Source organism: Danio rerio, chromosome 11 (assembly GCF_052040795.2).
Source record: "Danio rerio strain M-AB ecotype USA chromosome 11, GRCz13ab, whole genome shotgun sequence".
In the NCBI taxonomy this organism is placed as follows: Eukaryota; Metazoa; Chordata; class Actinopteri; order Cypriniformes; family Danionidae; genus Danio; species Danio rerio.
Window position 1 is genome coordinate 37,799,221 of NC_141031.1, and position 14,055 is coordinate 37,813,275.

The 14,055-nt window shown below is 36.4% G+C and overlaps 1 protein-coding gene across 1 annotated transcript in view; it reads left to right on the forward strand.

Annotated features, from left to right (window-relative positions):
• The first annotated feature begins 1,754 nt into the window (after positions 1–1,754).
• The window catches only part of gnai2a (guanine nucleotide binding protein (G protein), alpha inhibiting activity polypeptide 2a), a 128,375-nt gene continuing 116,074 nt past the window's right edge, over positions 1,755–14,055 (forward strand). Inside the window, 1 exon segment of the mRNA NM_001001818.2 lies at positions 1,755–2,396. Within this exon segment, the coding sequence (NP_001001818.1) occupies positions 2,279–2,396 (118 nt within the window). The 5' untranslated portion in view covers positions 1,755–2,278.

Consider the following 14,055-nt stretch of genomic DNA (forward strand, 5'->3'; position numbering starts at 1 on the left):
TGCTAAAATGTTTGTTACTGCTACCACACATAAAGCTTTTTTATTGTCATTGATGGTTTTATGAAGAACCTCTAAAGGGATAGTTCAGCCAAAATGTCAACCAATATTCTGTCATCAAATATTCACCCTTGAGATCTTCCAAACCCAGTGGCTCAGTGGTTAGCCTCACAGCAAGATGGTTGCTGGTTCGAATCCTGGCTCAAACCAGTACTGGCTTGTGACCAGAAGGGCATCTGCTGTGTAAAACATTTGCTGGAATAGTTGGCTGTTCATTCTGCTGTGGTGACCTCTGATAAATCAGACTAGGCCAAGGAAAATGAATGAATGTTCCAAACCAGTTTTTTAACACAAAAGAAGATATTTTAAAGAAGGCTGAAAACCAGCAACCATTGTCTTCCACTTGTTTTGGTTAACTGTTTTCAGCTTCATTTTTGGCTTTATAATCCCTTTAGCATCCATAAAAACGTTTCATTTTACAAAATATTCTTTATGGTGAAAACATTTTTTTTTTCTTAAAATGTTTTTCAGATGACAAATATTTAGTTATTTGAACTTTTGATTTTGTTATTTGAACTTTTCATTAAAATAGTTTTTGATCCTCTTTTGGATCTTTCCAGCAGATTTATTCCTGAGGGTCAAGTGTTTTTGTTTATCTGCTCTATGTTATTTTTGTTTATACATTTATCCATACATTCATTTTTCTTAGGCTTAGTCCCTTATTTATTAGGGGTTGCCACAGCGGAATGAACCTCCAACTTATCCAGCATATATTTTACACAGTGGATACTGGGAAATATCCATATACACACACTCATTCACTATGGCCAATTTATTCAATTCACCTATAGCGCATGTCTTTGTAACCAGCAACCTTCTTGCTGTGAGGCAAAAGCGCTAACCACTGAGCCCCTGTGTCGCCCCTACTTTCATCCATAATAATAAAAAAAGAAAGGAGAGTTTTTTTATTACTTTTATTAAACTTTATGAAAAAAATTGTGGATAAAATAAACAAATTAATAAACAGGCCTACATAAATCAAAGATAAATAAATAAAAGAGTACAAAAATAAATAATAAAAAGGCGTATAAAGGGAAAATAAAATAAAAGGTGTACAACATACACATCAACAAACAGAAATTAACATATAATCCACACACATCCACACATACTTACACACTTATACAATACACTCAATTAAATTCAATCTGCAATTAAAACGAGGAGAACATGCAAACATCACGCAGAAATGCCAACTGACCCAGTCGGGACTCGAACCATCAACCTTCTTGACCACTGAGCCACCATGTCGCCAAAACGTGATATTTATATAATAACGTGATATTTATATAATAACGTGATATTTATATATCATATTATATCATAAATACTGAATTACAATATAAAATAAGACATAGTAAGTAGAGTCACACGGTGAATAATTATCAGTTATTTTGTTATTTAAGTTCGTTTGAATGCAAATTTATTGGTTCGTGCAAACTTCATTTCCCATGAGTACCCGCGGTGGGCGTATCAGAGGGGCTGGCTGGCAGTGCGCGAGGAGCCCAACAGTTCTGAACTGTGTGTATGTATGTGTGTGTGGCAGAGAGAGCAACTTCTCGGAGCAGACTGGGGTGTGGCGGCTGTGAAAACACTCACAGAAATCAGAAACCACTCAGCGTTTGCTTTCTAACTGGGCGCGTGCTCTTTAAATCCTCGGCGACCACCGAAAGGACTAACCGAGGAGCACAACGGACATTTTTTGTTGCATTTTCGGATTCATTCACGTTTCCAGGCGCAGCACGTTTCACCGATCGTCTTGCTTTTTCATACCTGAGCACAAGGGGGTTGATCTAAACTTTTTTGGGGCAAACTTTTTGTATTTGTGGATGTAAGTTTTTCCCTCCCCATTCGCGTGATGTAAAACTCCAGCGTCTGGTTACTTGGTTTCTCTCGGGAGCCTTAACGTTAAACGTCAACAGATTCCAGGTGTTGTTCAAATTTCATTTAAATATATCAGTTCAGATTTGCCCCAAACCTCATACGGTTTGCTGAAAATTTTCCGACGCGTAAAAACAACGGTTTTGGAGCTACTTGTGTCTTAAGGACATTTCCTTTTCTTGGACTTGCGACAGTCGGGTTTTTTCAAAGCCAAAAGAGGAAGTTACTCACGGAAGACTATTTTAAGGTCTCCTCTCGCTTTAAAAGGGTAATACCTTTTCATTTTTTCTCTTAAATCTATACTCATAAATCCGTCGCCCTGAAGCGCGCATTCGGAACCATGGGCTGTACCGTGAGCCAGGAAGATAAAGCCGCGTTGGAGCGGTCCAAAATGATTGACAGAAATCTGCGCGAGGACGGGGAGAAAGCCGCCAAGGAAGTGAAACTGCTGTTATTGGGTGAGTAACGAATCCCGGATAACCGGTCTGTACATCATAGCACACGTATAAACACTTTGTCACGTCTGAAAGTGTCAATTTGGGTCAAGAAAAGTTTATTTTAAGTGTTTTGTTGGCAAAGTGTGTCAGGTTTCCTCAGGTGTGGCTCTCGAGAAACAGTCAACGGATGTTAAGAAAAGGTCAACAACAATAAAAAAAAGTGTTAACTTGCTTAGTTATTTAGTTTCAGGTACTTGTATTTCTTTTTTTTCTTTTATTATAGTACAGGGATGTCCAAACTCGGTCCAAGAGGGCTGGTGTGCTTCTGAGTTTAGCTTCAACTTGCTTCAACACATCTGCCAAAAAGGTTGAAGTATATCTAGTAAGACCTTAATCAGTTGGTTTAGGTGTGGTTGATTAGGGTTGCAGCTAAGGTCTCCTGGACAGTGGCCCTCCAGAATCGAGTTTGGACACCCCTGTTGTAGCATGTAAAAATTTTTCGTTCATTCATTTTCTTTTCGGCTTTGTCCCTTTATTAATCTGGAATTGCCGCAGCAGAATGAACCGCCAACTTATCTAGCATATGTTTTATGCAGCGTTTGCCCTTCCAGCTGCAACCCATCTCTGGGAAACATACTCATTCACACTCATACACTACAGACAATTTAGCCCATCCAATTCACCTATACCGCATGTGTCTTGACTGTGGGGGAAACTCCACACAGAAACGCCAACTGACCCAGCCGAGGCTCTAACCAGCAACCTTATTTGCTGTAAGCGTCACCTGTATATCATTTGTTAACATTTGTTATAAAGGCGAAGTTGAGCTCACATTAAAGGGATAGTTCACCAAAAAATGAAAATGTATTTGGTAATTACTCACCCTCAAGTGGTTCCAAAGATTTGTGATTTTTTTTTTTTATTCTGTTTTGCTAGAACTTCTATGTTAAGCTGCTTTGACACACACAGAATTAAAGACAAATTGAAATCAAATTGAATTGTTAAACACAAACCAAGATATTTTGAAGAAAGCTATAAAACTGTAACCATTAACTTTCATAATTAGAAAAAACAAATAGCCTACTATTGAAGTCAATGGTTTTAGGTTTAAAGCTTTCTTTAAAATATCGTCTTTTGTGTTTAACAGGTGAATTGAACTCAAAAAGGGTCGGAACCAGTGAGGAGTAGCCTAAATTACAGAATTTACATTTTTGGCTAAACCAGGGGTGCCCAAACGCGGTCCTAGAGGGCCAGTGTCCTGCAAAGTTTAGTTCCAACCCCAATCAGACACACATGTGCTAGCTAACCAAGCTCTTACTTGGCTTTCTAGAAACATCCATTCAGGTGTGTTGAGGTAAGTGGGAGCTAAAATCTGCAGGACACCACCTCTCCAGGACCGACTTTGGACATTACTGGGCTAAACTATCTCTTTAAGGTGCTTCTAGCTGAACTAAGTTACTAACGTGTGCGTCATAGATGTGAAGACATTTGTGACACTCAACATGTTAGTATTATTGTTTCACTAATGACACACCAACTCATTTTGTTATTGTAATCATTTTCATTTAGACTTTCAGAAATTGAATCAGACTTTCTAAATTTTATAAGTGACCCAAAACTAATATACATTATTATGTGTTCTCTATCATTCAATTCACTGCATCATAGGTTGCTTTATAATACTGAAGGATCAGAGCTGGTGCCAGTGCAGTACTTAAGATGGGGCTTCTGAGAAACCAAGTGTGGTGATGGCATAATGCAAGCCTCCACAATTAAACTATAAGTGTTGCATTCATAAATAAACAAATGCTGCTATTACTACAGCTATGCAACTAAAAGCCATTGAGCATATTACAGTGTGTAGAACATGGAAACATGACCACATTCATAGGGTTTGCTATTAATACAGTTAAGATACCAACACCACCCCTGTCAAATAGCTATAATGGTGCTATGCCAATGCGAGTGGCAGACTAAAAACACACTTATTGTGGCCAGCCTGGACTGCAACTGGTGAAAAACAATTGAACACCATTAGCGAACTCCAAAGATGTGCATTATTTTTTGACACATTATGATCTACATAACCAATTAAAGAATGAAATGTTCCAATCAAAATGACTGCAAGCCTTCAAATGATATGCAAGGCTAGCATTAATGCAAGAAAGCCCGTTTTAAACAGTCTTTTCCATCATTGTGATTATTACTTCTTTCACATTCATTTGGACTGAGGTGGCTGGATAGACCCATCACCAACCCCCCATATACTCCACCATGGCACCAGCCTTCTGAATGTATGCCGTCCACATGTTGGTTTGTCTTCAATATCTGCTCTAAATCATCTATTGATAAATCACCCGAGAATAAGTCCCGAGAAACCAGCTGACTTGGTTGTGTAATAAATGGTCTGACTTTTTGCTGGCAGTGGTGAATTTGGAGAACTTTCCCAATCACGGAGGAGCAGAAGTGCCTAGATGTGGAAAGGGGCTATTTCAGTGTGACTCTGAGGGGAGAGGTTGAGGGAATGTTTTGACAGTGCCTGTGATCGCTCTCAACATCCCTTGTGGTGCAGCGTGGCCACACACACTCACACTCAGCATGCACTTTGGCCTGGTCAGAGCTGTGTTTTGACAGAAATGCAGGAATTCTTTTAGGGGGAATGTTTTCGGAAGGCTTAGAGCCCAAACAGAAGCCTGGAACATGCACCCTGAGCCAAAGAAAGTGTCGAAAGTACATTTTTGGCAGGGCTTGTGTAGTGTACTTCCTTGCATGTTTGTTAAAGAACTCTTGCTGGGAAATGAAATACTTGATGCGCAGCTTTTTTTTTTTTTGCAGGGAGTTCTAAAGCCTTTTGAGTTTTACTTTATGAACTCAGAAAATTGCTTTGGCGACCACTGAGTAGACTTTAAAAAACAGATGTGAGGAAGACAATGTTGTGCTCAGCAGGTTTTGGATTTGTTCAGTCATTTTGTCTACTTTCACATCCTTCACATTTCGTATGTCAAACAAAACTGAGTGTTATCTTTTATGATGTTGTTCTTTAAGCACCAGTAGGTTGGATTTCAAGCAGGGGTCAAAGTGAACTCTAAGGAATCTTCAAAATATTAAATCCACCATTCACTAGAGCAATTAAACCACATTTTGCAGTCTGCGTATATTTTTTTAGTGTATTATTGTGCCATTGTGAATTAGAGCTGCACGATTGTTCGAAAAAAAATTGAGGTCTCAATTCGACCCTATACACAGCTTTTATGATTTAGCCAATTATATTTTTAAGGTCAGGAGGGAAGCGTAAAGGCCGTCGTCTTTGCATTGTTTTATATATGTTGCTCAGCAACATGGACACCTCTTAATGGTGTTAAAAGTGTCACATACTGAATTTATAAGGTATAAATCACCCAAAAAATGTAATTTTTGTTGTATTGTAATGACGTATTTATAGCCACAAAATCATACGTGAGCTGATACGTGAGCTGTTTGCTACGGAAAGGATGCACACAAGCCCCCCAATGATGTCTACTTTACTAAACAGAACCTCCCTAGAATAACAGGTAATAAAGTTGTAAATAACGTTCAGCTTGTTGCACAGATCGATCGTATGGGAGCCGCGCGGGAAATGTCATTTGCATGTTTGTTTTTTTATTCTCAAGGTCCCGACAGCCATGTTATGAGCCGCATTTGGCAGTAAACTTGAAACCGAAAGTGCGTACTTTATTTAAATAATCATAGCGCATTTTAGAGTTATGATTACGGCAATGCATGTGGATGAAAATAAGTGTTTAAGGCATCAGTGTAACTACTGTAGCCTATATAATGCTGAATATAAATATAATATCATGGCACCCTTATATATTGCAGTCTTGATTTTAGAAAGTATTGCAGCGCTTTGTAAATGTTTATTGTTACCATTTGTTGAGTCTTCCCATACAGTTTGATATATGCAGTTTGAGAAGCTGCTACTGTTTTGCCATGAATGTAGGAACACGTCTTCTCATGTTGGAATACATAGAATGGAAGATCTAGATTTCACTTTATACAAACTTCCTTAATTTGCTAAGGTGCATGATCTTTTTTTGTTCATTTGGCATATTAAGAAGAAACCATGTTTGTTCTAACCACTGTGAATTTGTAAATGTTCATTAAAACTGTGCTTAGAAACACCACAAATGTTTGTAACATCAGGGCGGGGTATATGCACACATACTTTCAATTTCAGTCAGCCAGCCCTAGTGCTTCCAGTGAATTGTCATCCTATACAAAATCGCTGTGTTTAAGATCTGATTTCTTAAAAAAAAAAAACAGCTATCTTCACTGCCTGATAGATATTTGATATGAAGTAGGTATCAGACTAAACAAGAAGCACTGCTTTAAATTCCATGTTTCCTTGCCATGTCTTTAAAATATGGAATTTAATTTTATCTCAGTATTTTCAATAGAGTTTCTGCACTAGCCTGCAGCTAATGATGGCGCCTGTATTTCATCTCTTTTTATGCTCGAACAACTAAATGGATGCTTAAGTCTATTTAACTGACTGTAGTTTAATTACATTAAAACATTGATGCTGTAAAAAGAATCTTATGAAATTGAAAATAGTCACGTAAACCTTTCCTTGTAAGTTCTTCATTGGCTGAAAAACTCTAGCTGTGCATAGAGCCCACTGTACCCCGTCAATTCATTTCAAGATCAAATTTTGACCCTAATTCTATGTTTTCTAATGAGTCATTTGTCTTGTCAGTCCACAGAACACCTGTCTCAGTTAAGTAACAGTGAACAATCCTAATGATGTTTCCCCCGTCAGTTAATACATTTAATTCTAGGTCTCAGAGGACTGTGCTTTAATAGCAGACGGCGAGAGTAAACACTAGGTTAGGGATTTGAGTCACTGTCTGAGGAGGTTTAAATGACGCACATTTGACAAGGAACTCATTACTTTTAAAGTGGGAAGTTACAACATTTAGCTGAGTTTTACATACTAAGGCAATATCCAAAAAAAAAGCAAAATCTCTCAAAATGATTAGATCTTTAGTTCCAAAACTACTATTTAGGCCAGGAAAAGACCTATGATTTGGAGAAGTCTCTCAAAGGCTAATGTGTCAATCTGTCTTTCACTCCTCTGCTCTTTCCAAACTCAAACGTTTGGTTTAGAGGGGAGTGTTGCCTGGTTTATATGGACGATAAACTATTTTTAGCTTGAGGCAAATGTTGGGAAAAGTTGTATTTCCAGGCTCCCAGAACTCTGAATGAAGAGTACGTTTGAGGCTCTTTCACCCTACTTCTCTTTATTGTCCTTCTGAAATAATTTTAATGATAAGAGTGCTGCTTTTCCTTTGTTTTTATTCCTCCTAATAGCTGGGCTTACCCTTTAGGTTTACTGAACTTTGTTCAAATTAAGTCTTCCACAGTAAATTCCAGCGCATTGCTCTTGTTTATTTATTCTAGTCCTGGATTGATCTGACTGCCTTTGTTTTCTGTCTTTACTGGCAATGGGAAATATTCTTTTGTGCTTTTATACTCATAACCCTGGATGCATGAACAAGTCTCAACACCTCTAGATGTTTGCTTGCAGCATGACTGTACTTGTAATCGTATCATTACTGGGTTATTTAAACATATACAAAGTCATATTGAAACAATATTAGTTCTTTTTTAAAATAAATTGGTAAATACTTTTTTTTGTTTTGCAGCCAGATATTTTTTTTCTTGATGATTCAATTGCAAATATTGCCAGACATGTAAATGCATCTGTTACTCTGAACTCATTTAACAGGTTTGACAGAACCTGTTGAACTGATCCATGTTTTTGCCTCTTCGCTTTAGCCATCGGGCTTAATAGCGTTGATGGTGATAAATAGAGCGAGAATAACTCACAGAACATCGCTCCTCCTCTGTGCCATTTTTTTTTTTCACACTCTTACTGTACCGACGGATAAATGCCGACAGGCATTTGGCAAAAGGCCCTAGAACAAACAAGCCGACACAAAAACCCATTAAGTCCTTTTTGGGCTGCAGAGATGACTGAAACTAGTGCAGTGTTACTGTCTCTTGTCAGCATGGCCGTAATTGTCCTTCACCACATGGAAATCATGCTTTGCATTTACACACATTATTTGCCTTTCCTGTTGATCGCTAGTGGAAAAAGCTGAACATTCCGTTAAAGCTGACATGGGTGTAGAAGCAGGTTATAAGCATCGGACCCTGAAAGGTTATGCTATATATAGTTGCAAAAATGAGTTGATTTGTTAGGTGGTGTATATTTATAATCTACATTTCGAGGGCTACACTATATGATTATAGTCTGAGGTAATAGCAGGTTGTGTGTGGATAGGGATGTGTGTGTGCATGGGATCTCTTATTGCAGCTGACAAGTCTGCATATGCTTTTTATTTGGCTTTTAGTAATGGGGCAAAGAATGTCTCAGCCATCCTTTTCTACTCGGGCAAAAGACAAGGTTTGAGGGGGATTTTGGGTTCTTTTAGAATAAGTATATTACCTCATAGTAACGTTGGAGTGTGTAGCATTTGCTTTCAGGCTTTAATTATGTCTTAAAGCAGATCTCTTCTCTGTTCTACTTATAGAGTGATTAGAGGTTAATAAAAAAAAAAAAACTAGTAGTTTTAGTAGATCTGGTGAGATTAAAAACAGAAACATCTTAAGATACTTTCATCAATGATATTTTGTTTAAAAATGCTCTCAATGCTTGGTAAACTGAGATGCAAGACAAGCCATTTCTAATATTTGGCCAACTTTCTGCTGTGCTCTTGTTAATTTTGGCTTTGGAAGTAGTTGATCATTAAACTAATGTGAAAAATGGCCTTTCGATGTCCTTCTTGTCAGTTTGTATGCTCTGGTGAACAGTGGTTTTCAGACTGATGAAATCAAACTGCATCTGTCCTCAAAAGCAAGCTCAATGATCCGTCACAATGTTCTTAACTATTTCCTCAAAGCAAGGTCAGAACACTCATTGAATCTCTATTGCTCAGTTTTTGCTCCCACACATGTCTGCTTTTATATTTATTTTTGCTCTCAAAATAAACCTTTCTGTAAACTGACGAGAGGTCAAAAGTATCCATTGTGGTCAGATGACCAGGTTGACCATAGTTGAACTTGTGAACCTAGGACACTGGGTCAGTGAAATATTAAACCATTTATAAAGGCTATGGAATTCCTGTTGGTTGCTTGTTGGGTTTTAAGTTGAACTGAAGTTGAATTCATAAGTTTTGATTTGTATTTTATGTACAGTAGGTCATGCATGGTTTAACTTTTTAGTCATGCTTTTGGTTACCAAATATATAGAGTAAGTAATGAACAGAAATTATTCATGTGAACTAAGATACTGTGATCAACTACATTGTAGGTACAAAGCATCAACCTTTTTACTGGTGTTTTCCCATAATTTATTTGAGTGCAGCATTCACACAGGTCTCTGCAATATTGCACCCTAAGAGCTCTGTATACAAAGAAAAACAATATAAGCAAACCGTGAAACAAGCATGAAAGCCATATACAAATAAACAGACATCACCCAAATTCAATTTACAGAGCAAACTCAATACAACAAACACATTATATATGAAGTGTTCTCCAATTAAACCAGAAGCTAAACCTTTAGGCTGTTGCAGACCACACAGCTGGGACAACTTGACCATGTGTGATCCGTTTATGTCCGTTATAGTAATCAAATCAAAATAAATACTTCTGTAACACAAATTAAATTAAATACCCTAAATATCAAAATATACACACAACTAAGAGAGAGGAAAAATGTATATAAAATAAAATCAATATAAAGATATTGTGGACAGTTAAAAAATAACAACACATCCAAGTCATTAACACTCCCACCAAATTATGAGTGCAAATATCAAACCAAAATACTAATCACAATTTTTTTTCCAGTTACAAACCCTTATTCAAAATTTTTTTCCCAGTTTAAAGTGGATTTCCCACTGTATTTTCTTGGCATCATTGAATGAGTTGATTAGTAATCCAATCTGCCTCAATCTGTTTCAAACTGTTTTTGTGTTTGTATCAATTTCATTCATCTCAGCCACTAAATTACTGAGGCCTATAGTGGTTAATACTCTTTGTCGCTTTAGGAAAATCACTTAAATACTTTGTGGGATTTTACAAAGCATTAAACTCCTTTTAAGATTGATTTTTCAATTTCTTAAATTAATAGGTCTCCACAATAAAAATCTGTCTCGGCTTTGTATCGTTATAAACTCATATTTCTTTTTTTCTGAAGCTCTAAAGGAGATGTTTAGCAAATTGCCCTGTTTTTCTTTACACATATACTGTAAAACCCAACAAGTTAAGATAACTCAAACTATTTGAGGAAACCGTATGCAACAAACCCTTTAAATTCAAAAACTAATCCTAATGAGTACTATGAACTTATTGACTAAACGAAGCAAGTTGAGCACAGTAAAACCCAATAAATGAAGAGAACTCAAACCAACTGAGTACTGTAAAATTCAGTAAGTTAAGGCAACTAAAACCGTTTCAGGAAACTGATTGCAACAAACCATTTAAGTTAAACGAATCTAGATGAGTACTGTGAACTCCATCTAAGTTGAAGTAATGAGGTATTTCATTAACTCATTACCTTTAACACAGAGTTCAAAACTCTTTTCAAATAAGTAGTTAACTTTCAGTACATTTTGAGTTAACAACACACATTTCATAAAGCAGATTTTTGAGTGTTTTAAAAACTCCAAATGACCAAAACCACCATTTAAGTAGCTTATGTGTATCGTTTGCTTTATTGAAAGTGTTTTAAAGTCAGAGTATAGCTTTGTAGGATCAGTCTAAAATGAAATATATTCACTGAAACTTCCTTTTCACGGCTCTCGAGTCTCAATCCAATACAGCAGCAATTTTGACATCAGTACCTCCATTCTGTTATATAAAATAGCATCGGTATCAAACATCCTTATTTGAATTAACTCAAGCGTATTGACGTCAAACCCAGTGAACCAACTTGATGCTTTATTTGATTAAATATGATCACCAAAGAAATGCAGGTCCATAAACAACGACAACTTCTTTCTTCAACTTTTTTTTTTTATGAGAAATTGATATCGATCAAGCCCATTGTGTGCTTGTATCTTGTATGTGTTCAGATTTTATTCCCTCACGCCCATAAAACCAGACACATTCTTTCCACATTCATGACAGAAAACAATAGCGTTGATGATAATGACGAATTCTGCAGACAAGAAGACTCTCGCCAATCCTTCTGGGATTTTCTTTCTGACCTTCTCTGCTCTCCTCAAAACTGATTTGATTAAAGGCATTGTATTTGCTATTTGGTCTTTAGCAGCTTGCCTTATAGGGCTTGAGAAGTGGAAACTGCCGGATAATAATGTCCATCTGGCTCCATTTTGCACCGAGACCAGAGCTTGCTTTGCTTTGCTTTGGTCACCTCTGAGTGAGAACACAGTGCTCTGCCACACTGCTGTAAGACCAATGAGAATGTTGGCGTAGATGTGTGAGGTGCCCCGGATATTAGGGCTTGGATCACGGACACTGGCCTGGCCATCTGTTTGTGTGGTGTGAGGTGCTGTTGACAATGTTCAGGTCTGCTCTTTGCTGCTTTGCTGACATTAAAAAAGCTGATGAGTGTGCAGCATATTTTACTTTCTGTTTAATGCAGGAAGTTGGAGCTGTAATAGAGCTGTACGATTTTGTTTAAAGTCATTTTGAGGGTTTTAAAGGATCACTAAATACAACTTAACACAATAATAAAAGGAAGTTTGCAAAGGTTAATTGCTGCAAAATATTACATTGTTAAATGACTTGAATATATAATCAAATCTAAGTTTAAATCCACTCAAAGAGTTCACAATACATTACTGGACATTTTTTGATACATTTTTTAAACAAAATATTCTGGGACATAGGTCAAGCCAGTATGACCAAAATGTTATTTGACATGAGAGTTTTTTTCAGAGTAACGATATTTTTCACAAAATAGTTTTTATATAGGTAGTTATTCCAGGAAATGTAATAAATAAACTTGAATATTTGAGACTTGATCTTATTTGATTATTTTGTATTTTATTTTCAACCTTATAAATATATTAAGTAAAATATGACTTTAGATGAACAACAAATTCCACTCTGTCAAATTTCACAATTTTATGTAACATTGTTTATGTAGACCTTATTATTATGATTAAACATTTCTTAAATTTATTAACTTTATCCTAAATAAGTAACAGGAAAATAATATATAATAATTATGTAAACACTTTAAGGAAATATCAAATCATTTTTTTTCCTTCAAAAATACAAAATATAAACAGTAACAGTTCTTATTTACGTAAAACAGCCACATTTCGTGGTATTCATGGAATAAAAAATATATTTTATGGTATACATGTCAGGGCTCAACAATAAGGACTGCCCAGTGGCCCGGGGCCAGCGTGAAAGACACTCGGGACAGTAGACAGGATTGTTACTGGCCCCTATCAGCCAGTAACAATGAGTATGTTTTTTTTTTTTGTAACCTGGCAACAAAAAGTACAGCGAAAAGATGGCAACATGGTGGCAAAATTAAACAATGAGGCTAAAAGAAAACGTATGTTTCTAAAGTCTTAGAAGCAGACAATTACATGGATACAAATTTAAGAAACTGAAAAAAAAAAAAATAAAAAAAATAGAGTTGTCAGTTTGGCAAGCCATTTTTATCAAAATTATTTAGAATTGAATTAAAATACCAGCACATTTTTCATACTGCTCTTTCATTTGCATAAAATCTTGAATTTTGCTCATCATACATTTATTAACATATTTAAAATGTTTAAATTCTAGATTCACAGGCATAATTTTGCCACTATTTAAAATATGTGGCTAAGAAATAGCTATTAACTTTTTAGTTTTTTTGGTGGGGCCAGTGAAAATTTTGGCAGGGCAAGTAAAAATCTCAACTAATGGCCCGATCAGACCCGTATAAAAAATCCTTAGCGTTGAACCCTGCATGTTATTCTGAGGTAACAATATACAGGGTGGGCCATTTATATGGATACACCTTTATAAAATGGGAATGTTTGGTGATATTAACCCCCTGGTTGTAACGCATTAGTATGTAAGGGGACAAACTTTTCAAGATGGGTGGTGACCATGGTGGGCATTTTGAAGTCGGCTGTCTTGGATCCTTCTTTTGTTTTTTGGAATAGGAAGAGGGTCATTTGACACATCAAACTTATTGGGAATTCCACAAGAAATTTGTTTTAACATAACTTTATTCTTTCATGAGTTATTTACAAGTTTATGACCACTTATAAAATGTGTGTTGCCCATTGTGTTGGATTGCCAATGTAACCCTCTTCTCCCACTTTTCACACCCTGTATACTGTCAAACTGCCTAACCCTACTGTGAGACATATGTTTTTAATTGTTGCTAGTCCACGACCTGTTGGCATAAATATAATTGCTTTAATCTTTCATTGACATGTCTATGATTTTGATTGGTAAACATCAATGTTTGTAATCTGAACTATCAACGGTTTCCAAGTACTTTTGTGGTTTTCTGAATGTTTCTGACTGAAGTAATAATCTACTGGTTGAAACCACTAAAGACTGAAGCAGATTCATCCATTTTATGATGACTGCTCTCTCTGGGTTAAACACAGATTACAATGGACTGCTGTGACTGTTGAGGGATAAATAAACCAAT